At 33.9% G+C, this 25,295-nt stretch overlaps 1 protein-coding gene across 1 annotated transcript in view; it reads right to left on the bottom strand.

Moving 5' to 3' along the window:
* Positions 1 to 25,295, bottom strand: part of Itga1 (integrin subunit alpha 1) — a 146,683-nt gene that overhangs the window by 21,216 nt on the left and 100,172 nt on the right. Inside the window, exons 12-21 of the mRNA XM_003470253.4 lie at positions 21,701 to 21,843; positions 18,273 to 18,416; positions 17,000 to 17,257; positions 14,259 to 14,389; positions 11,469 to 11,635; positions 10,045 to 10,181; positions 7,848 to 7,958; positions 6,439 to 6,648; positions 4,463 to 4,543; positions 1,773 to 1,849 (exon numbers count right to left, since the gene is read on the bottom strand). Of these exons, the coding sequence (XP_003470301.2) occupies positions 1,773 to 1,849; positions 4,463 to 4,543; positions 6,439 to 6,648; positions 7,848 to 7,958; positions 10,045 to 10,181; positions 11,469 to 11,635; positions 14,259 to 14,389; positions 17,000 to 17,257; positions 18,273 to 18,416; positions 21,701 to 21,843 (1,459 nt within the window). The remainder of the gene's footprint in view (positions 1 to 1,772; positions 1,850 to 4,462; positions 4,544 to 6,438; positions 6,649 to 7,847; positions 7,959 to 10,044; positions 10,182 to 11,468; positions 11,636 to 14,258; positions 14,390 to 16,999; positions 17,258 to 18,272; positions 18,417 to 21,700; positions 21,844 to 25,295) is intronic.

Raw genomic sequence — 25,295 nt, 5'->3', positions numbered from 1 at the left:
GCTCATATTCTAATATGCATACTCATTAAAAGAGCATGTGCCAATGATAGTTCCAGAATGGGATTATTTCTGGACATATTACACTTTGGGAAAGTTATTTAATCACTTTGTGCCTTAATTTTTTTCATTCAAAAAACAGAGATTTAGTCATTATATGACTAATAAGTGATGAGTAAATGAATAATAAGTATAAAATGCTTAGAATTATGGCTAGGGAATATCCAAAAAGTATTGGCTTTCATTATTATGATCGTGCACACCCTTTTACAGACTGACCAAGCCCTTACCATATCATCTCACAGAATATGCAATGAGTACTTTTGAAAAGCTCTACTTGTTACCAAATGTATACAGTGGCTTGGAATAGGGAATAGCAGTGTGTCCTTGGGTTCTAGGTATTCATGTGTCTGAACTCCTAGGATAAATGGTCCCCTTCTCTCTCATCTATTCCACAGTGCATCTAAATAAATCTTTCCATGAAGCAACCCTATATATATATATATATATATGACTTCACTCCTTAAAAACCTGGTTCCTTAACTCCTATCTAGTTAAGAAAAACGTGTATTCAACTAACATTCCAGATATATCATAATATAGAAGGGTGCACACTTCAGGTGTTTATTTTAGCGTGTTTACTTCACATTAATGCTTTATATGCCTTTTATGTTTCAGACATAATTGACTACAAAGTATTCTTCAAGTAGATCAACTAATCTATCTTTCAGTTTTTGCTCAAGCTGTATATGTTCCCCAAAAATATTCTACCTAATCCTACTCACTTGCTTTATTATAAAATATTGCCCAATCTTTAAAGTTTCTCAATTAAAATTTCTTGATAAACCTTTCTTAGTTTCTCACTGTCAAGTAGATATACTTTTACCTTCATTTGGCCTCTGACATATGGTTTATAGTTCTATAAAGAATTTTCCTTACTCTACCCTGTATTACAATAATGTTTTATTCTGGTCTCAAGGTCATACAGTAGTAGTCACCCATGAGGAGGTTAGCAACTTATATATTCATGTTAGTAATTTTATATTTCTTACAGTGATTACTTCAATATCCTTCATAGGCAAAATCAAGTAGGTATATATTGAGTTGAATTGAATTGAACATACCAATTTAGTTCACCCATTAATTCATTTTTTGCATTTATTTACTCATCTGTTTAATGATTATTATATGGAAGCACTGTGTTAGTTACTGATAAAAAGCACCATCAATAGTGGTCTCACTGGAAATAGAGTGGGTAATTACACTAAGAAAAGAGTTAAACTATCATTTCAATCTATTATTATTTGATGTTTTTAGTTTGTGATTTTATGATAACTTTCAGAAACTTTGAGTAATTTAGATAAAATTTCTCAAATTAACAAGGATGTCGTAAAACACTGTAAATCCATCTAGTGATTAGTTGACTTTAAGGGAAAGTTTTAAATTAGTAGATTTTATAAAATTTTAAATGAATGAAATTTGACAGATATAAGTGACATGTGATTGTAATATATTCCACAGCCCATGTAACAATGATTTAATCCAGTTGATTAAATTATTATCCTTCAATAAAAATTTCTTTTATACTTAACAATTATCTTGGTAATTATGAAAAAGAATTTTTGTAAAGCAATGAAGTTCATGGGCTTTTACTTCTGCTAATACTTCTTACAAGTATTAAGAACTAGCCAACAATTATAAAGAAAATATATTATAATTATGTGAAAATAATTATATAAATATATACATATATATATACATTCATACAAACTGACCTTGTTGTACTTAAGTAGATGATCAAGTTTTCCATGAGATAAGATGTGTTAAACTGAAATAATATCTTGAAAGTTACCTATGAAATAAAAATACAACTCTTTACTAAACATTCCCTGCACACACATACTCATTATAAAACAGAGTAAAACACACTTGGATCTATTGATTTGTTACTATAAAAATATTTGAATATTCTGAAGAATATTCTGAAGAATATTTGTTACTATAAGAATATATATTTGTTACTACAAGAATATATTGATTTGTTACTATACGAAACCTTAAGGAATGATAAAAAAAATAAAACAAAAACTTGGTTTCTTAGACTAAAGTCAATTATAATGAAAAAGTGGAGAGTTTTGTTTGTAAGAGTTTGCATACTTAACATATTTAATAAAAATTTGAAAATATTTGCTACATGAACACTTTGATAGAAATAACTGATTTTTGAGAAACTATACCTAAACACATACAGACTATCCATCAATCATTATCCATGATTTTGTGAACACAGGCAGCCATACCAAAAAAATTATTTGTTCTAATCCAAGAAGTCTTATAATAATACTCATGAAATTATATTTTTGGTTTTCAGAATCAATCTTGTTTATGCTGAAGTATTTTGAAATTAGAGTCAGTAAAACATCCCAAAATGCAAAAGGAAACTCTAAAATTTTATCTTTGCATTTATGTGCTAGACAGGAGAAGTTTTAATTTTTAAAACTCTTTTAATCTATTTAATACCTATGCATATAAGAGATTACCAGAACCTCAATGATCATTGGTTTTGCCACAAAACTTTATTGTACTCTTTTGTCATATATATATATATATATATATATATATATATATAATTTTAAATTAAAAAGAAATGGATGAGACCATTTAAGAATCCTCAATTACAGCAATTTTCTTACTTCTTTGAAATAATAAAATTCCAGTAAAAATTTTATTTTTCTAGATGAGCTTGAGATACCACAGACAAAGGTTAAACTGTTCGAGTGGCTCAGTGTGTGGCCTCTTTGCAGTCTTTGTTTAACTTGCATGACTAGTTTGGCCATGAAAGTCTCTGCTTTCTTGATGAGCTTTTACAAGTAGGGCAAGATACTAGAAGAGTTGGAAAAAAATATTTATTACATATTCACCTTACCCTGAAAAGCTTACAATGAGCATCTACCAGATCTTTGACATTAAAATATATATATATATATATATATATATATATATTCTAAATGTAAAGCCTGTGTTGAAATTAATTGAAAATTGTCTTCCTAAGTGTCTAAAAATGAGACATATTGATTTACACTTTTATTTTGAGTAGGAAGGAATTTCTAAATAGAAGAAGAAATGGTTAAGAATAGTTAAGTGGGTGGAATTATTTTTTTTTTCCAGAATGGTGTGGAAAAAGTGGATATCTAAGTGCAAAGAAAATAAAAGTTAACTTGATTTTGTCCTTACATCCCACAAAAAAAGTTATTCAAAATGGGTCACAGACCTAAGTCAAAGGACTAAAATGACAGAACTGTTGGAAGAAAACATAGAAAAATATTCCTGACCTTGAATCAGGGAAAACTTTCTTAGCTATGACAGCAAGAACATAAAGCATAAAAATTAGACTACACCAAAATTAAAAACTTTAGTCCTTTAGAGAAAGTGAAAATACAATTGTGAGAATGGGAGAAAAAAACTTGCAAGTCATTTATCTGATTATGGACTTGAACGTAGAGTGGAAGAACTTGTAATTTAGTAATAGACATTTCTCCAAAGCACAAATACATATGGCCCATATGCATATAAACACATGCACAAAATATCATTGGACACTATGGTAAATGCAAGTCAAAATCACTATGAGATCACCGGAGTAATTATAATGAAAAAGATATCCACAGCATGGAGAAAATGGAGTCCTCATCCATTTCTGTGGGAATGTAGCACAGTACATTTATCTGCCATGATTTTGTGTTTGTATTTGAATTTGCCATGAAATACTTTTGACTTTGATTTTGATTTTATCTTAGTATGTTTGGACTGTTAAAACAAAATACATTAGATTGAATAATTTATTATCAACAGAAACATATTGCTTGTAGTTCTGGAAGCTAGAACTTTTGAGATCAAAGCACCAGTTAGCTCAGCTTCTATTGAAGGCCTGCTCTCGGCAGACTGTGACTATTATATGACCTCAGAAGACGAAAAAAACAAACAAGCCTCTTGTGAACAACTTTTATAAAGCCACTCTTATCAAAGGCTCCACTTCTTAATACTGTCACATCGGGAGTTAAGTTTTAATGTAAGAATTTTAGGGAGATTCAAGCATTTTGAACTACATCCAAATTTCAAGCTGTAAAAATTTTAAACTCAATCTTTTTCTTTGACATCATGCAAAACTACATTAAAAGTGTTTATGTATTTGATTTTTAAAATGTTCTTGCCAGCTCAAACCACTGGTAACACATGCATGACTGTCATATCAGGCGGCTTGTACCACTGATGGTATAAATGGATCTAACCACTTTAATTATTAATAAAATTAATAAAAAGCCGCTCAGCTGTACAGCCATGCATTTACCACAGTGGTTCAAGTTGCCTGCAGTGAGACATATGAATCACAGCCTTGTTGTGGATGTGATAAGTACAGTTGTTTTCAGACCCAGTATTACATGTACATGGTATATATTCTGCTCACCATTTCTCCTTTTCTCAGGAAGGGATATCCAACCTTACATGTGATGTTGCGATTTGATTCACAACTATCTTTTTGGATCCCCTAGGAGAAGAAAGTAAACAGAATTAAAGCAGAGAAGCAGGTGGAAACACTTTCCCAGATGTGCTTTGGAGACTGCAGTGCCAAGATGTGTCTCCATTTGACTAAGAGATTCACATCACCCTGGGACCACCTGTTCTAAGGTTCATTAAAATCTAAAAAGATCACTTAAAAGTGCTAGAAAGATAGTATGTCTCCCCAGGGATTTAGCTCAGTGGCACAAGTGCCTGCCTGGCAACTTCAATCCCCATCCCCGGTACCAAACAAACAATAAGAAAACAACACATCTCATTATCCTGCATAAATCTTCAGTTGGAAAAGGAGACTACCAGCAACACCTACTTCACAGGTATTGTAGTGACTGAACAAAACAATCCACACATACTGGACTGACACAGAGCAGCACACAATGCACATTAGTATGTAGAAGAGTTTAGCACAATGGAGAATAAGGACTCTGCCCTGTGACCACCAGGATTTAACTCCTGAATCTACCAAGTTGGCTTTATCCTAGAGGAGAGTCCTTACCTCTCTGTGTCTGATTTTCTAACAAGTGGAATTAGTAATACCTGACTTGATTGAAACTAAAATGTCATTCTAACATGCAGTATATCATTATTATATATACCAATAAAGAGGAAAAATAATGCTGATAGTTAAATAAACACACTTATCAATTTAAAATACTCTTACAGGAAATCAACAATGTGGAAAAAGGGTTATTTTCAAACCTGTGTGGTGAGTAGACATAGTAATACTAACAAAAGAATTAATGAGAAAGAATTAAATATGTGAAATCCTTAAATCAGTGCCTAGTACATAGCATAGCTAAAGAAAGAAAGGCCATTATGATTACTATTGTTAACACAAGTAGAGGAAATACACTGAGAGTTCTGTGGTTTTGACTCTTTGCCAAGGCCATTAAGTCGGCTAAAAAGAATATAGGCAAAGATCTCAATGTGGTGCTCCTTCCAGAGAAAACTTCAGTGGCAACAGTTTCTCAACATTACTTTATACTATTTTGTATATTTATATGATTATTGTCTTCATAATTAATACTCTGAATCCAAGCTATAGTATATTAGTGATATTTTTAAGTCTACTTTAGTCATCATGTCTCTGATTTTCTAACAAATGAAGAGATATATCAGTGAAAAAACTGAGTTTATGGCAACTAGACAGTAGTGTAATATTATGTACATTTTAAAATGTGAATTATATAATACTAATTCATATAAATATAAACAGAATATAATCTCAAAGCCATTCATTTATTTGGAGATCACAATTAAAAGCAAAGTTCAAATTTGGAAAAACTAATAACCTTGATATGGTATTATATACAGATATTTTATTGAAAAATATTTGAAAAATCTACCAGACAGATTTTTTACAATCTCTCACTCAAAAGAAATTCTATTATGAATTAATAAAACATAGTCATTGAACACAGATCTTTTGTTAAAGTAAGTATTTTTGTTTGGAAAGGGAGAAATAATATATGACATTTCTGCACATTTTAGGATTTTTTTTCAGCAGAGATCTTTTTCTGCACCTCTGTTAAAATAGTTCTAGCTTTGTTGTATTTACTTTTTTCTTAATTCAGTCTCAATTTCATTGGTTTTTGGTGTCTGTCAACATACATTTTTGATAGATCAGCTGACTTCCTCAGTTATCTGAAGAGGCATCTTCAAAAAATAACGCAAAAAAATTTTAAAAAGTTGGTATTTTTGGAATTAATGTATACTAGTTTTTCAGTACTAATGTATACTGATTTGAATTTTACAACATTCTATTCTTAGAGAAGTAATATAATAAAAATATCTCAGTAATACAACAAAAGTATATTTAATAAATGGTGGTTATAACAAGGAATAAGTAAAAGTTTATGTTTTTACCTCAATTCCTGAAAAAATTAGATTTGGAGAGTACTGTGCTATTGTTCTGGTGTTATAAGCACTGTCACCTTTATTTTTGACTGTGATGCTAATGTTGAACTTGTCATTCTGAGACTTGACAATAAACAGGCCCTTTTCTGTGGTGGATACATCCAGGGTAAGATCTGAAATACATTTTTCCTTGTTTCCACAATCTTTGGCAAAGGGAATCTGAAACAGTCATAAGAAACAGTTTTCAAGCTAGACTTAAGCATCACTGAAAATTATCTATTAGTCTGTGCAGCAGAAATGACCAGTGTCGAGATATGTTACGGAGTAACAGCCTCCCTGCTAGTCTTCACCCACTCTTATTTCCCTCCAATCATTCTTCATATTGTGCTTGAACTACTCCTTAAAAATACACATGCAATCCCACCGTTAAACCAAAGTGAAACTTTCAATACCATTGCACTGTCTTTTAAAAAAAAGTTTAAAATCTGCCCAGCGGCACCAAGTATTGAAGGATCTGGCGCTTGCCTTTGCCTCTGTCCCGCTCTCACATCAGTCTTGTGCATTAGTTTCAGACACATCAGGTTTCTGGATATCTCAGGACCCTCTGTATCCCCTTTGCTCCCCTGTCTCCTCTAAATAACATGAAAAATCACCCCGTCCTTCAGCTCACAACCTCAGGGTGTTCTGCTGGAATCCTCCGGTGACACAGAAGTTCCCGAGGAGCCTGAACACTCTCCTTCACAGCAACCGATCTCTGGGTTAGACTGTAATCTCTGTGTCTGGTACATGTGAGACAATAAATGGATTTGGAAGCTGGGAAGGGAGAGTGGAAGACAGATCTATGGGGAAAGCTCATTCCTCCATTGGTGCTGTCCTGCTGCTTCTCTGATTGCTCACTCACTAACTGGTGTGGAACAGTGGACTCTGAGACCAGAAGCAAGCGTGGGAGAACACAGCTCGGTCTCTTCACAATATTTTGCTCTTACAGTAGCAGTGTAACCAAGAAAACACATTCTGCCCAGCACCTCTACCTTTTGTGTATTACAAGTGGCTCACAATCGAGAAAGTCAGGTACTGATCAGCAATGTTGATGACTTGCTGTTTGTGGTCTAAGCACAAAGTTCAGTACAAGGTCACTAAGGATACTTAAACTGTGACCTACAACCCAGTATGTATTAGGTTAAAAGAAGAAATTTCTTTCAATTGGGCCTCAATTTAGATGAGGTTGAAAAGAAAAAAATGGTATTATTTATTAATTCCCTAAACTCCCACAACAGGAAGTAAGAAGGACTGGAAATGAGTGAAAAAGGCTAATTTTTATATGCACGTATACACATTATTGATTTAGGGCTATGTATTTCTGTATTTCAACCTTTCCCTATTACATTCACAAACTGTTATTCTGACTTCTGACTTACATATTCATGTACCAAGTTAGGTAAAGAATCATCAAGAACAGGCCCATTTTCTGGATCAGTAAGGTTAAAATCCACAGTTACTCTTACGGAGTCCTGAAAGTCATGCTTGTCCTAGAGGTTGAAACATAACAATATGTCATTAGTGTCACATTTGTTTGATGTCCTGATCTGGCTTTTTTCGACCTTAAGTTTTATAGAACCTTTTCGTGCGTGACCTCATGAGGCTTTTGCTTCTCTGGAAAGGGACAGATTTTCTGCTTTGACAAGGGACATAGATGGAAAGTGGAGACCTCAATCTGTGACCAGTTGATTCACTGCAGCTAATCAGAAGGGGCTACTGGTGGGATGGGATACATGGTAATTGTTTAATATCATTTCTCTTGAGACCTCAGCTAAAAATCAGTGTATAATACAGTACTTACAGGAAGGTCTTCCAAATGTTCTTTAAATTGAGTTACATATCTATATATAATATTATATATATATATATATATATATATATATATATAGCGGCTGGGGATGTGGGTCAGTGGTAGAGCCTCTGCTGGCATGCATAAGGCATGCTCATTCCTCAGCACCACCATTAAAAAATGTGGCATATCCACAAATATATATATGCATATATATATGTGTGTGTATATATATATATATATATATATAATATGTATATAGTTCTATGAGAATTTTATAATGTAAACTCATATGTAAATAATAATGACTAATATTAATGCTGTCATCAATAATCTTCATCCACAGTGTCCACAATTATGAGCTGCATATATATTATTGTGAATTATTTCAGTATTACTCAAAAGTGAATAACTATTAGGGTTCTTATTTTATAAATCATAAATTGAACCTTTAAGACTAAATGACCTTATGATCTTACCACAGTCACTCAGAATGTGGGAAATCTGACTACAGAATGAATGTTAAAATATTCATTAAAATCCAAAGGAATTTTGGAACTTTTGAAATTAGTCCATTCCTTTAAACACAGTACCTAGACACAGCATGGACATTGAACTTATGAACACAGACTGCACTCACTTTCAGTAGATTACAGGCAGTGCATCAAATTTTTTTGTGTCTTTTTCTTTTTTATCGGTACCAGGGATCAAACTCACGACCACACACTTGCAAGGCAGGTGCATATGCCGCTGCACTAAATCCCCAGCCCAGTGCATCAAATTGTATATATGTTATAACTCCTAAATGTTCACTTTTGAGAAATTAAATAGGAGGAATAATTTCAGTTTTATTTTCTCAGATCATAGTTAGATATTAGTGTTAAGAGACAACTATTGACATGAAAATCAATGAGAAAGAATAAATGCATACACTAGGATGCACAGTTTCTGTCATTTTTATGGTTTAAAATTTGCAAATGTAAAAAACAAGTAAATGAAATACATGGAAAAAAGTCAAGGGAAGGAAAATCATCCTTGATTGTTTAAGATATTAAGGTCATGCTTAAGTCTCTTAAGTCTTAATTTTGTGTGCTAAAATCAGTATTTCTTCATTACCTCCATTCTGTTTTCTTACAAAATACAATCATATGTATTTTAAGAAAATGTTTAAGGAATTCCTGGCCCCCACTGGTAACATTTTCCACATATGCAATATCCCAATAAAATATATCTAAAAATGATTCAAATTGGTTACCCACAATCTCTAGAGATTAATAATTTACTTTTCAAGCCTCTCTGATTCACTGAAATAGAAAAACACTGAAGTAGCACAAAGCCTGAGATCCCAGAAAATACCAGAATTTTGTTCCTCTCAACTCAAAGGGCAAGTTACATATTTCACTGGAGCATATGCCTCATTAATTTCTTCAGGACAATTAGTTTATCACTTATCATACATTTGACAGAAGAGGCTCACATAAGTTAAATAACACTTTCAAACTGAATAAATGAATGAATGAATGAAAAAAGAATAAATGAAAAAGGTTTCTTGTCAGTTATTACATGAATGTCTGATTGATATGAGGAAGACCAATGGTGGTTTTTATAAAATATATTTGGAAATAATAAAATCAGACTTGTGATTTTTCTGATAAGAATGAACAAACAATGAAATTAATATTGCGCATGTTGAAATAGAAGAGTAAACTCTTTACTGACTTGAAGCAAGACATCTATACTATATTCTTAATTTGGAATAAGGCACCTGTAATATATGATTTACTTGCCAACATGTAGAAGGAGTGCTTAACGCATTTGGATTCTCGAACTGTGATGTTTCTTTGAATCTTTCTTTCCTGAGTTCCAGAGAAAAAGCTTCGTGATATCTGTCTTAGAGAATCTAGGGTCACACGGTACTGCAAATCTGTAAAAGTAAAAGAAAAATTGACATACATGTTTACTTGAAGGTGACTTTCATATGACTCAACTCATTAAACTAGCAATGTAGAAAAATCTCTTGAGTAACCAGTCAATGAAATTATCTACATTAATACGGTACCATCAGCTGTCACAAAGATAACCCTGAGGCACTGTTACAGAACTGGTTTATGTTCACTATGCTCCTAATGTTTAATAATGCTTCTTTTTAATAAAAGCTCACACATGCATATGCACATTCTAACTTACTGAGTATGTGTGTGTTCACTAGATTTTCCTTTAAAATATTTGTTTTAGTTTAGAATTACTGGAATACTGCCTGGAATATTGTGTTATATTTCAATAGAGACAAAATAAGTACTAATATTTTATCTTTTTTAAAATAACAGATTCATCTTAGATTATGTTCAAAGCACTAGTCACTAAAATAAGAATATCACAATGAGGAAAAAAGTGAAATGATGCTTTGTATGAGAGTTATAATCTTCATTTGATTATCTAGTTAACAAAAATTAAATAAGACCAAAATAATGCTGTATATTGAAACTTAAATCATTATTTTCATTCCTATATTTCATTTACCTTCTAGTCAGGGGACTATTTAGAGCATATATATTCATGAGGAGAAAAATTGGACGTAAGGATTATTCTATTTTCTCATTGTACTTATACTGTTTGCAAAGTATATCACTCTTTTGCAGGCAATGACCTTTATAGCTTTGATGTCAACATATTTAAACATCATTTAAAACCCGTTTAGAAAGCACAGCAAAGGCTGACATGATGAACTGCGCACCCCACAAAGAACAAGTCTTACTATAAAACCAGCAGCATCTTCTCAATGTAAGGGAATTCTGGCCTGCCAAGTGTGCTAGTCCTGTGTAATATCAGGCTCTTCCAGCAGGGGGCAGGAAAAGGGAGAAAATGCTTCTCAGAAAGCCAAAGGAAGCTAACTTAAGTATTTCTAAATGCTGCCTCTCTGTATCTTAGTACCTGATTGTTCATTGTAAATAAGAGCCAGCAGACAGTATAATGTTGCCAGAGGACAACTAGGTAAGATTGGTGTACACAAGCATGTAATTTTTTTCTTAACAGAGTTACCTGGGTTCTGAAATCTATTCTTTATACAGCAGAACTGTTTTCAGTAGCTATGATGGAAGTGTAATGGGGATTTCACCATGGCTGGGGCAACTACAGTATCCTACTGGATCTCATGCTGGAGCAAATACATCATCCTTTGCCCAAAAGAATTAGCTATAATGATTATGCTTACCAGCTTCATATATGGAGTCTTCCTTAGACCTCAGTTTCACATCAAAACACATTGTAGCGTTTATGCACACTGTTTCTTTGCCCTCTACACGGCAGTTTTTCTTTTGAATATTCACTTTATTGGGTTCAAAATTCATGGAGACTTCAACGACAGCCACATCCCGGGACCTAGAAACACATAAATAATAATGGGGATTTCTTGCACATTTTACATTTAATAAATGTCATCCACTTGAGAGTGCAGTGTGGCTGCATCGGGGAAGATTCTCCTTTGTATACCAAATGGGCTCTCAGGAATCCATTCTTTAGTACAGAGGAGATTATGTCGTATTTTCTGAGGAGACCCAGATTGCTTTAGACTATTCAGGGCATTCGGTTCAAAGGCCAAAGACCTGGTTTCGCTTGTAATGGAAAAGAGATGCAAACTAGTGCCCAAGTACAAGCTCAGAAATAAAACTGTTTGGGGTATTTCTAAAATTCCAATTTAGTCCAGAGACCTCTAGAAACCTTGGAATGTTCCTGTTAACTTTCACATGGACTGTAATACCTATTATTGTGGATTCAGCCCTGTTTGTTTCTGGGAAGAGTAAGTAGGACCATTAAATTAGCTATGTCTGTTATTTCATTTAATTCTTAAATTACCTTTAATAATAAGAAACACACTGGCCTTCCTCTTATCCAGTTTTGCTTTTCACTGTTTCAGTTATATGTGCTCACCATGATAAAAAAATTAAACAGAAAATTCCAGAAAGATATAATTCATGCATTGTAATCTGTGTGCTCCGAGTAACATGATCTTGTAACTTCCTGGTCTGTCCTACCTGGGGTAGAAGCATTCTTGTGTCCAGTGCATCCACATTCTATATCCTATCAACTCCTTACTTAGTGGCCACCTCAGTTTCTAGGTTGACAGTGCACCATCACATTTAAAATCTGTTACTATCTGAGGTTTCAGGTATTCACTGGGGGTCTTGTAAAGCACCTCCATAGATAAGTGATGATGCTTTACCTTTATTTTGTATATGAGGTAACTAAAGTAACTGAGACTTTGAACTTTTATCCAAGATCAAGAGCTGTTAAGAAGGAAAAAGGTGGTCCCTTTGACTCTAAAGCTCAGGAATGTGCACTGTTCCAAAATGGTGGCAAAATGAAATTTTAGGTAGAAAGAATTTGAGGAACTTGAGGTCACTGCCTTTGAATGAAGTCAGAATAGTGCTGGGCATCTTTACTTGCTTCCTGTTTTGGGAGCAGAGCCAATTCTTTATACTAGATATGTTCTGAATATTAATGTCTCTGGTTATGCTTTTGCATTTGAAAACTGGTACTTTTTTCTTACAACAATTTACTCATATAAAGCATGACAAAATATGGAAGTGCATAAAGAAAACACAGTAATTTATGTCTACCACTCAGCAATAATTATCAGCAACATTTAGTACCCTAAGTGTTTTGTCTTTGCAGAAGGATAGCAACATATATATACATACATACTGTTATATATATATATATATATATATATATATGTATATGTATATATATACACACACACATATGTATACATGCATATTTTTAGCTTATACTGAACAGCTTTCCAATATTTATATTTCTCTGAGTGTTTTATTTTTAATGCCAGCCTACAATATCAGCACATGCATATATCATAATTTATGTGTTCACTTCTCTGTCATTGGATATTTAGCTTTCTTTTTCTAAAAATAATGGTTATTAATACAATAGTATGATTACTCTAAAGATAATACCTCTTTAACCATATTTCTAGATTACATATTTAAAAATCATTTTAAGAAGTAAATTCTTTTAAGTTTTGAATATTCTAAGACCTTGAAATATGTACAAATATTTTCTTAGTTTTTGCCAGTTTTCGCTGTTATCAGAATAAATGAATGAACATGCTTAACTTCCTGTTTAGTACATGGAATACATGAGGCTGCCCTGATCACTGTCTACCTCACACAGCCTGACTGATCCAATGGCATCTTTACATGGGCCATGTTTTGGTTTAGTCCAGGTGACAAGGCTCTTGTTATCTGCCTCCACACAGCTTTGATCATCTCTGCACTTTGCTTTTCATTTGTGTCCAGTTAGCACCTGCTTTAGCATTGCAATACTTTATGTTCCATTATCCTTGTTTGCTTCATTCTGCTGTTAATAGAGCCTGGGCTTTGGCAGAAGCTGTATCTGCTTCTGAGGATCACGTAAATGAAAGGAGAGTCAATTATCCCTGAAAGCTCATACAGAATTCAAAAGTAGGGATAATTTCTTGATTATACACCTCTCCTAGAAAAGTCTGTCCTCCCTGTACCTTCCTAGTATTAGTCAGCTTTCCTGTTTCTAGGAACAAAAACTGAGAAGTCATAGCCTAAAGAAGGAAATGTTTTTTTTTGGTTCATAGTTTCATTGAGATCATGATTCGCTGGCTCCTAGGCAGAAATATCATGGTGGCAATGTGTGGCGCAGTAATGCTGCTTTCATGGTAGCCAAGGCACAGCAGAATAGCAGCAAAGAGGAGAAATTAAGGGACCAGATATAAACTCCAAGATCATGCCTCTAAGGATCACACAGACCCAGCCAGACGTGTCCTTCTAATTCCCTGCACTGCTCCAAGCCAAAAATTTGACAATTAAGCCTATCTATCACCTTCTCAAGTAAATAGCTTGGATCTATTTAATGGAGTAGAAAAAGAAATAGACATTTGGTAAGGCATGAGCTCCAGTCATATGCTGAGATCTGGGGCTATCTGTGAAATAGGAGCAAATTACAAAATACGTACCAGAAAAGGGCTGCACCACCAAGACCCCCAATTGTCACATCAGTCAACCCATCACCATTTAAATCCATTTCTCCGTGGATAGACTGACCAAAAAATTTCAGTGTCTTGCCATCTCCGCCTGATGGAATACGCTGTGAAAATTTTAACATAGAGTTTCATTTCAGAAGACTGTTAAAACAGTTTCAAATAAACTTGAGAATTTAGATTGGTTAACAAAAAATTAAAAGCTCTTTTGGGAACTAAGAAATACTTCATATGGAAAAAGGAGGAAATTTTCAGGTGTTCTCAAATGACATTATTCTTTTTATTGTACAGACCAACTCATTTCTGGGTTACATTTTTGTTGACATTAGAAAAAAAAGTAAAAAATATATAATGTTGTTTTGTTTAATGTATTACTATAGGCTAGGGATTTACTTCAGTAGCATAAATGCCTGCCTGGCAAGCATTTAGAGAGAAACATAAGCAACTGGCTCTACTTTCTAGATCCTTTTCATTGTGCTTACACAGAGATATTTAAAGGCACCAGAAACCTTGAAAACATATCAATACAATTGAGCACAGGAGTGGATTATTCTAGGTGTCAAATTGGGATTTGCTAAATTTTGCTGGTTATAAATAATATAGTCTATTAAATGCATACCCCAATTACACAGTGTTCTTTATTGTCTATCAAAAATTATATTCACATGGATCTAGAATGTAGAGAAGGCACAGAGAATGTGAATTTCTTGAAGGCTGATCTGTGCACATTACCATGTATGATATGTTCCTGATTTAGCAGTCGGTTCTGGATCATTCTGCATATTAGCAGCATCTCTGGTTCTCACAGAAATCAGTAAGCCAGATCCTCACTTATTCCTTGGGAAAGAATTTTGCCTGTATCTAAACAAATCTATAACAAATGTTCTGTTTTGTTTGTTGCGAACCATACCTAATTTATCACTAACTTACAAAATACATCTTTTATGAAAATCTATTCTATTAAATGATTTAAAATGTTTATTTTTACTTCAAATGCCATTCTATTACATTTTTAGGATTAGTACTCAAGGAGTAAAGTGCTAACACTCAGTAAACAAAATCTCTTCCTGTGTTTCTTGATCCTATATTGCCCAGTTTTAGTTAAGTATATAGTGCTATAAAGATTTTTTTTACTGTAAAAGATTAAACTCAGGACCTCTTGCATACTAAACAAGGATTTGGCCACTGAGCTATATCCCAAACCCTTTTTAAAATTTTATTTTATTTTAAATTATTTATTAGTAATCTTGTTGAGCTGTTCAGACTGGTTTTGAACTTGTGATTCTTTCTTGGCCTCCTGAGTAGTTGGAAGTAGATATGTGCACCACTGAACCTGACACATGAAGATTTTTAACAGAAATTGATCATTTATGAAATAGACAGAAGTGTTGTTACTGAGCCCTTTTTTTCCACTATTATTATGACCGTGTAAGATAAAGACAACTTCGTAATAGATTAATAGATTCTAGAAACTCTGTTGACTACAGAAGCAGACACTACTCAAACATGAAAAGAAGTAAAGTTTAGATTTCTTTTCACAGAACATAAACTAGAAAGTGTTCAATTATGTTTGCTCATAAGCAGTTGTTCAATGGCTATGGTATGATTACAAAAAAGCAGATGATTGCATTGGATCTCTATAAAACTCTCATGATTTTACACTGCATTGAGATTCTTTAATATTTTTCTCATGCCTGAAGAAATTAAATATATAAATGAGAGCCAGTAACTAACAATAAATTTAAAACAGAAGCAACAAAAATCCCCTGCAGGTTAAATTTAATTTTTCAAAACTTTTCCAAGAAGGTTACTTGTGAGAAAATTTTAAACTTTGATAAGACAAAATTCATTTGATGAAAATATACTAATTTAATTCATAAGTATAAATTTAATTCAATTTCATTATAACATATTGAGCATCAAGTATAAAAGTATAAAAGCAATACTCTCATCTCTTTTATTGTCTAATTCATATAATTATTCTATTATTCAGAAAGGAATATTCTTGGGATGAAATATACTGCAGATGTAGAGTAGCATTGTTACAAAGTGACTTTTATTTGCTTTGTCTTGTTTTTCTAAACTCTGGAGATAGTTTTTAGTTTCTGTTAGTAAGATTTTGCAGTATATAATGATTAGTCTTCCTGGGGAGCTGGTACATGTTTATAGTACTGTCTGTCTGTCTCTGTCTCTGTCTCTGTCTCTGTCTCTCTGTCTGTCTGTCTCTCTCTCTCTCTCTCTCTCTCTCTCTCTCTCTCTCTCTCTGTCTCTCTCTCTCTCTCTCTTTGTACCGGGGATTGAACTCATGACTGCTTGCCAGGCAGGCATTTATGCTACTGAAATAAATCCCCAGCCTATAGTAATACGTCTTAATTCTTTTTTTAATTCGTTCTCCTCCTTCCCCTACTTTTTAGTCCCTTCCCCTTTTGCAAAATATCTATCTCCTATTTTCTGTTACCTATCTTTTACTTTGCTTTTTATTTATGTTTTGGGTTTCTCATATAAAAGAAACAATGCAATATTTAAGCTTACATAGAAAAAATAGATGGAAGTATAAAATATAAAGTAATTCCTCTATAAAGAATGCTCAGGAGAAGATTAAATCTGGTTTCCAAATAGAGTCAGAAATTAAATTACTCATGAAACAAGACAGGTAGTGCCCGGCATAAAATCCACTTAGCAGTGATGAGCAGGAATCTGTCGGTTTCGCTGCTTACTTGTGCGTACTCTTTCCTTATGGTTTTACCACTGCCGTGATAAATGTATACAGCTCCAGCGTGATCATCTTCCAGGGGAGCGCCTATCACAATGTCATTAAATCCATCAAGATTGAGGTCTTTCACAGCAGCAATAGCTGTTCCAAAACGAGCCCCACATGGCTCATTTTTGTTTTCTTTTGTGCATGAATTGTGCTTCAGAGATGCGCAGCAAGTCTGCTTAATTGGTTCCAGGCTCATTTGATATTCAAACTTAGTCTGGAAGGAAGATAAACAGGATACTAATGGGCTTCTATCACTACAAAGACAGGCTTGATTTTTAAAGTACATGATAAATCAGTGCTATTAAAAAATATTGGTGCATCAATGGTAATATTTGTAAAATTTCTTTAAAACTGAGCCTATCTGACAGCAAAGTTAGGTTCCCAAAGAACCGATTTTAGAAGCACTAGGAGAAAATACACTGAGACTCTTAGAGGAGTTTCTTTTAGCATTATTGAGTATCTAATCAGTATCTCCTTTTTAACCTTAAAGAACTTAATTTCAAAATTCTCAACATATGTCATGCTCCTTTCTCTACTCAACATAGCGCTTCTTTGATAAGGCTCCTTTTATTCTCTCTTATTGTGTTCAAATGGCAAATTTTCTTTACAGTTCCCTGAAGAGGAGAGGAAGACAACCATTCAGCAAGGACAAAAAAGTATTAGAAAGTGCGAAAAACCATACTTTCTGGACAGGATGGCAAAAGAGAGAACAGAGGAAGACTCCTTTCAAAAAAAGTTTAGGAGAAAGTAAAATACAATAGAAAAAAAAAAAGAGATGAAATTTATGTTTTAAAATAATACATGAGAAAATATGAGTCTTAAAAGCTAGATAAACACTGGCTGTGCTATAAATAGCAGCATAATTTCATAGTGAAAAAAATCAAGATTTCACCTATAAATGATATCTATTATCGAGAACAAAATTTCACTCCAGCCCAGTGAAGTATTTCAAAGACTATAGTAGTTCCTGGGAGATGTGATCTGTCTTCTTTATCACACCTGTTCTGGTATAAAATATACTTTACATTTCCAAGTCAAAAATATCTAAGGGCTAGAACAACATTAGAATTCTAAATTTTCCTTTTGAAACAGAGGCTTTGATGGCATGAATGGACCTTGAAAACTTTTCTGTCTTTTCTGTAGTGAAGGAAAATTTAGAACTGCACTATATAATATTGAATGGACAGAAAGACTTTCCCTGGATTTCCACCTATCTCAGCTCCCATTACCTGATTCAGAGTATACACATATACTTTTCCTTGTTCTTCTTTCTCTGTTCCCATGTACATGGGCGCTCCGATGAGAAGGATGTCAGTGTTAGAATCATTGTCAATGTCAATTGTTGTTAAAACACTGCCAAAATAGGAACCAATCTAAGGCACAAGAAAAAAAACAAAACAGTCTGATGAACATCCAATGTTCTGAAGAAAGTTAAAAATCTGTATTTCTCTTGCTGCTGTCAATCTAGAAAAAGATACAAGATTTAGTTGGCAAAGGCAAAGAAATGTAAAACTAGGTAGCTGAGCAATCTTTAATCTAAAAATATTAAATGTCCAATCCTTGAGGATGAGCAATGGTTATAGATTTTGAAGCTTGAGAATAAGAGGAATGATTCCCTTTAGTTTTACCTTATAACTGCTTTTTGTTCTCCACAAGTTACATTAGTGATACTGCAGTGATTTAAAATGAAAATACCATGAGTCAAAGGGGAGACAACCTTCTAGGACGGGCTCACACAAAGCTTAAATATAGTAATATGAAAATAGGAAATAAATCCATTAATAGAAGCTGAAAGGTCCTGGAATACTGCGGTGTATTTTACCTAGTGATCTTAGATGACCTTTTACTCACCTACTGCTAAGTTTTGTCCCAGCAGCTATGAGAGATAGAAAAATATGAAAGGATTGAAGGAGGCTATCTCTTGCAGTACTACATTTTCTCTTTTAAAGATAGGGATCGCTTTAGGGGAAAACAGGGAACTTACATTTCATTACACTATCTAAACGCTTACATAACATTCCTGTGTTAGTTTCTATGATTTTATTTTTGCTCTCATAATTTGCTCCTATATTATAGAAGACCTTGTCTTTTTTTTTTTTTTTTTTTTTTTTTTGCTGCCTCCTTTCCCTCCTCTCATCCCCTAAGTTTGGCATTTCATAGAGCTCAGGCCTGTGATTTTCTTCCCATTCTCTTTCACTAGACAACCAGTGCCTCCAAGCACCATGATCACCATATTGTGCATTTCAGTCTTCCTGCCTAAGGCTCCAGGTCTACATTTCAAGGTATTGCTAGATAATGTGATATTGGCTTTGGAATGTTCTTTTGATGACTTTTGATGGTACTACAGATTTCTTACAGATTTTTGAATGGTTTAAAGTATTTCTTTAATAGTGGAATTAATCATGAGCATAACAAAAATATGGTAAACTTTGGCAACACGGGGCATTCACCCCCACATGGTAATGGCCCTCTTAGCTGAGTGAGAATTTGCAGTCTACCTGGATCATGGTTTCCCCAACTTCTGAGTGCCTATATCTGTCAGCTTTTCCTATTTGCTTGACTTACCTGGTACCTGCATCTGAATTTGAGCTTACTGTTACAGTAAATACACCTAAAGTCCAACACCATTTTTGACCCACTTGTGTCAAAACTTGCAACTTTTTGAATTTTTGCATGAAATTCATACATGTTACCTAGAAAAAACTAAGGAACAAGAATTTGAGCAACAAACATTTTACTATGCTCTATTGTTGTGGGCATTCCAAAAATGGAACTCAGGTATGAAAGGATTAAAAATGCCACATCATTCATGATTCTGTCATCTACTTGTATAAGCAATTTTCCACAAAATATTACAATTGTAACAAAATTATAACAGACCTAAAATGTCATCTAAAATGCTTAATTTTACTTCCTCAGTTTCATTTTATTTCACTTTACTTATATCTATTACATCTCATCCTTTTCCATTTTTATTGCCATCTCTTTTTACGTTTTTTTCCCCCTCATCCTTAAACCACAATAGCCTTATTTCTATTGTTGAAGCAGTTTTGAGTATAGTATTTAAATATGAAGTCTTTCCCAAAGACTCACATATTGAGGGCTTGATTCTCATTGCAGCAGTGTTCAGAGCTGGAGATCACTGAATAGTTTGCTAATCTAATCAATGTCTTAATTCATTGATGTATTCAAAGCTGAATGGGCTATTAGGAGATTAAAAAAAGTAGATCTCTGGAGGTGAACTTTGAAAGGTATATCTTGTCCCTGATGCTTCCTGTCTGGCTCTTTCCCTATCTCTCTGTTTCTGTTGCCATGAGGTGAGCAGCTTTCTTCCATCACACCTTTCTTCCCATCATTATTAAAACAATGGAGCCAGCTAACCATGAACTGAAACCTCTGAAACTGTGAGCCAAAAGTATATTTTTTTCTTTAAATTGTTTATCTGAGGTATTTTGTCACAGCATTACAAAAAAGCCTGGTATGTAAGAGTATGGTCTCTGCTACACTGTTACTTTCCTGATGATGAAATTCTAAATTTATTTATGAACAATATTAGTGGTGGTGAAAATGGACTGTGGTTGGGATGTTGCATTTTCGACATGAGGAATCATGAATGACCTCTAAGTACCTGATGGAGATGATGTATTTTGGGCTTCCCAGAAGTGAATCTTGTAACGGGCAGGCCCACCACATATATACTGGAAGGTAGATCTGTGTGGTCATCATAAAGGACACTGTCTCCTGTGGGGCATGAGGCTCTAGAATCAGGCAGCTCTTAGGCCTGCCTGCAGTGAGTTTCCTTGGCCCCGGGGCTGTATGCTGGGCTAAGGTTCAGCCGGGACATCTATAGATGAGCAAAGTTGAATCAGCACTTCCTGTATAGTTTCCTGAGTCGAAATATTTACAAAAGCCCAAAAAGAAGTCCTCTTTACTGCAGAATAAAGTTAATAAAGTCTCATTTAGAAACAGTGGGAAAATACAGAAAACTATGAGATGGGTCAAAAGTTACTCAAGGTATTACAACTAAAAAAATAACCAAAAATAGCATAGTAAGATGTTTCAGTCTAAAAAATATAGTAAATATTGATATTTACATATTATGTGTATTATTTCCTATATTATTTTTAATATTCAAAATAACCTAAGAAGAATTTTCAGTTTTACATGTTACAATTTCTAATTGCCTCTGGGATATAATCCAAATTTTTTAGTTTGTACTTCAAAACGTCATACAGTTGAGGTTCATGTCTCTTTAACTCTCTTCCATTTATCTTTCTGCTTATTTATATTCTGTCTTTCCTTTGAGACTCAGCCCAAATTTATCTCTTAAGATTTGCTGCACTAATTTTAGTTTAAAGCAATCTTTGTATCTTCTGAATATAAAGTTTGTGCTGCTGGTAATTCTATGTTTTTTGGTCTTTAGATCTCTTTTCTTGTATATATTTTGTATATCTACATCTACATCTATTATCTATACATCTTTCCTCTGCCCCCATGCAACTGAAATGTTCATGAGGTCAAAGATGCAGATCTTTTTCTTTCTTCTAAAGAATTTAGTGGGGGTGGAAGGGTTTGTTCACAATGGAAATTTAATATTTATTACTTTTTAAAAGTTTAGGACAACAGGTTAATTTAAAACAATATTTTTCCTGTTTACCTGTTCTCCATGGAATGCCTGCAGAATCTTGATGTGTCCATCTTCCATCCTATAGATGATGACCTGGCCTGTGTGATTGTATCGAGGCTGTCCCGCAACATAGAGCACATCACCAGAAGCAGTGGCAGAGTTCACTGTGTAACCTAAACAAAGAGAGACTCTAGGTATATACCTGTCCTCATAACATCTGCATGCAGTGTAACATGAATCATTTTAAATGGCTGGAACAACCTTTTTCTTCATTTTATGTCAACTTCTTCTTTTAAAAAATAATTAGGAAATGTATATCAGAATTTGTTTAGGTTAGCATCTACCATAGTTGCTTTATTCTGAAAATGTATCCCCCTCTTGCCAATCGTTAGTTTTTCACTCTTTAAAGGCACAATGATCTGACAGTTATGATAGGTACCCTGCAAAAATTGACAATCTTTAATTCACCACTTATGTTTCATGTGGATGCTAGCGTCTGTTATAGAATTGATAGCCATATAGTTGAGATTATAGAAAATGTAAGTTTTCTTTCTGAATTACTACTTGATTTTTAGTTGTAATTTTATTTATTTATTTATGGCATTGGGAATCAAACTCAGAACCCCAGGCTTGTCCAACAGGAGCTGTGATGCTGAGCTATACCCTGGGTTCCAATGGGTAGCTTCAAATAGTTGAAGATTGTTTATCTGAGCTAGAACATAAATGTGTGTTTATTACTCTAGCCATTCCTTGATGGAATACTAGCACCTAGACATTTTTTAATTTTTTGGTATTATACTTACTCAAGTGTACAAAGATTCTTTGAACAGTTAATATATTTTCTTCTTTGGGATTTTTTAGACATAAAAGTCAAAGAATAGATTACTGGATCAAATTTTTAATGGTTCTTATATCATCCAGCAAATCATTTCCATTGTTCTGTGAACAATTGTATAAGAGACTAGTTTCATTACACCTTGCTAGAGATTGTTATTTAAATTTAAAGTTGTTTATTGGCAATAAACATTGTCTAACAGCAGTACCTTTGTGTGTTTAATGTGTTTGATTAATGCTGATGTTTAACAGTTTTTCATATGTTTGATTATTTCTCATTGTGTTTTTATATACCTTAAATTTTTTAATATCTTTTTTATGGTTTTACTTTAATTTTCATGAGGGCTTTTGCAGGGGGCTGTACTGGGAATCAAACTCAGGACCTCATGCTGTTATTTTGAACTGTTTCCCGAGCCACAGATTTTTTTTTTTTTTCTGTGCAATATCCTCTTCTTAAAACCAGTTCTGTTCCAGACAGAATCATCTCAGTATGATGGGGAAGGTCATGGACTCGTTAACTGGCCCTGTGTTCTCCAGGTACAGCTGACATCTTGGGTGCTTTGTTCATTTGGATGTGATCAATGATCAGAGAATATACACATGAACGCTCAAGCTCATTATTACCCTGTGCATTTGGAAGCATATGCAGCAACACTTCAGCACTTAAGGGCATTCTCTCTCCATCCAAGGCCCACACACCTACCCACTTAATCATTGTAAAAATGGAAAGACACACATTTCTCCATGAAGTCACTTCTCAGATATTTGGTGGCTTTTCAGATGTGCATGCCGCTAATGGCCTGGGAAGTTTCATGGTGTTCTCTAAGTTAAGTGAAGATTTACACATTTTAATTTTCATGACTTTTTAGGATTTTCTGAGTGAAATAAATAGTGTACCATTTTTAGAGATAGCTCAGGTCCATACTAAGAAGAGCCTGAGGTGTGTCTTTCTGTCATATTATTGTTTTTTGGATAAAGAATTAGATTTAGTCTTTGTCTTTGGAGAACAGAGCTAAACCTATGGATAAAATTTACTACATTTAGATTTTGACTTTCCAGGAAGAAATGTTTTAATAACCAGGGCTGTTCACAGAGGGACCACAAAGGGATGCTATTCTTCAAAATGTCACCACTCAGTCTTTTGAACTCAGAGAAACATCACAGTGCCAATTTATTTGGCAAGTATTTTACCACCAGACAATAATTTTCTTCTTCAAATTTTAAGAGAAGAACATAAGATTTTGTACAAAAATGTGTTCATTCTGACAAGTGCTAAGGAACAACAACTTCTTAGGCATATTATACTTTATTAAGATTTCTCCCACATTCTCATTTTTCATCCTTCTTTAAGGTTTTTATACTGTTAGATGTTACAGAAAGTAAAACATTCTTTTCATATAACATATTATATGTTTATATTACTAGTCACAAAACTGCTTATGAAATAAACACTTAAGAGTCATGTTTATGCATATGTATATAGGAAAAGACAGATGTGCAAACTAAAGAGGCTGTATTATTTCATACCATTCTACTAAGACATACAAAAGACAGAGTGGGATAAATGGGGAAAGGTTAATACATGTTTATTTTTATTACTTTTGGTAATTTTCAGAGCTGTTCATGAAAATGAGTGAGTGACCCTTTTAAAATTAAGTTGAAAATTATGTTTGAGACTTGGATGGTTTTTAATCTCTCCCCCCACAACACACTCTCTGTTCCTCTTCCTCTTCCTCTCCCTCTGGGGCACCCTCTGTCTCTGTCTCTCTGTCCTTCAGGCTAGTTTGGCTCACTCTGTAGCCCCGACTAGCCTCAAACTCACAGTGATCCGCCTGGCTCATATTTCTCATTTTAACTGGCATTTCACTCACATGTGTGATTATTTCTTTGACTTTCATAATATGCATTTGATAGCTACAAATATCACCTGATATATCACAGGGACAATCACTCTCAGGTACCAGTGGTTTCTTATTGCAGCTCAGGGAATGATAAAGAAGGAAAGACAAACAGGGCCAAGTAAAGGATGATTTTAATGAAAGGCAAATAGTAAACACCCTTCAAACTTAATATTGCTTCCTAAAAAGGAAAAGCATGCGATAGAAGAGAAAAATATGGATGGTATGGCTCTGGGCATGGGTTTATGAAGAATAAGTTCTGTCAGTTCTCATAATTCCTTCTTGGAAGAAGTGTGAGATGGTGATGTAATGGGAAACGGTTCCGGCTGTGTTGATTCTATGCCTTTTTTCCCCTTTCCTTTGGACTCTGTCTTCAGCATTAGAACAACAAACTGTGGAAGAGGCAGGGAACACAATCTCGACTGCGTTCTCACCCCGAAGAGCACACTGAGGCGTTATCTGGTCGCAGAAGATAAATGCATGACTACACCCTGAGAGAATGTTCCACAGCTTCCTGCTTCTTTCTGATTATTACAGATTAGTACATGAGTATTTTTTTGAGCATCTACCTTTCACTCTGCTTCTCTCTTTCTGTGATCTTGAAATTTGCAGACATTTCAGAATGACACAGTCACTCTCTCCTTAATTTGTTATTTTCACGAGGAAACATTTGATAGCCTCATTTCAGATTTAGAATAACATTTGGAAATAAAACAAGTCTCCACTCCCTGACCCCTGCCTTTTTGAGTGCTTTTCTATTTTGAAAGAAATCTTACAAATATTAGACTTTATGCTGGCAAAATGTCTTGTATGCTAACTTCTGAATAAGCCAATGGTATGATTTCTGAAACATAAAACGTCATCTCAGCACACTGTAGTTAAAATATAAAAAA

This window comes from Cavia porcellus, unplaced genomic scaffold (genome assembly GCF_034190915.1).
Source record: "Cavia porcellus strain 051 isolate PalLab524CR breed Dunkin Hartley unplaced genomic scaffold, mCavPor4.1 scaffold_11, whole genome shotgun sequence".
NCBI lineage: Eukaryota > Metazoa > Chordata > Mammalia > Rodentia > Caviidae > Cavia > Cavia porcellus.
Note: the sequence above shows the minus strand (reverse complement) of the source record. Positions and strands in the feature narration are given on the sequence as shown.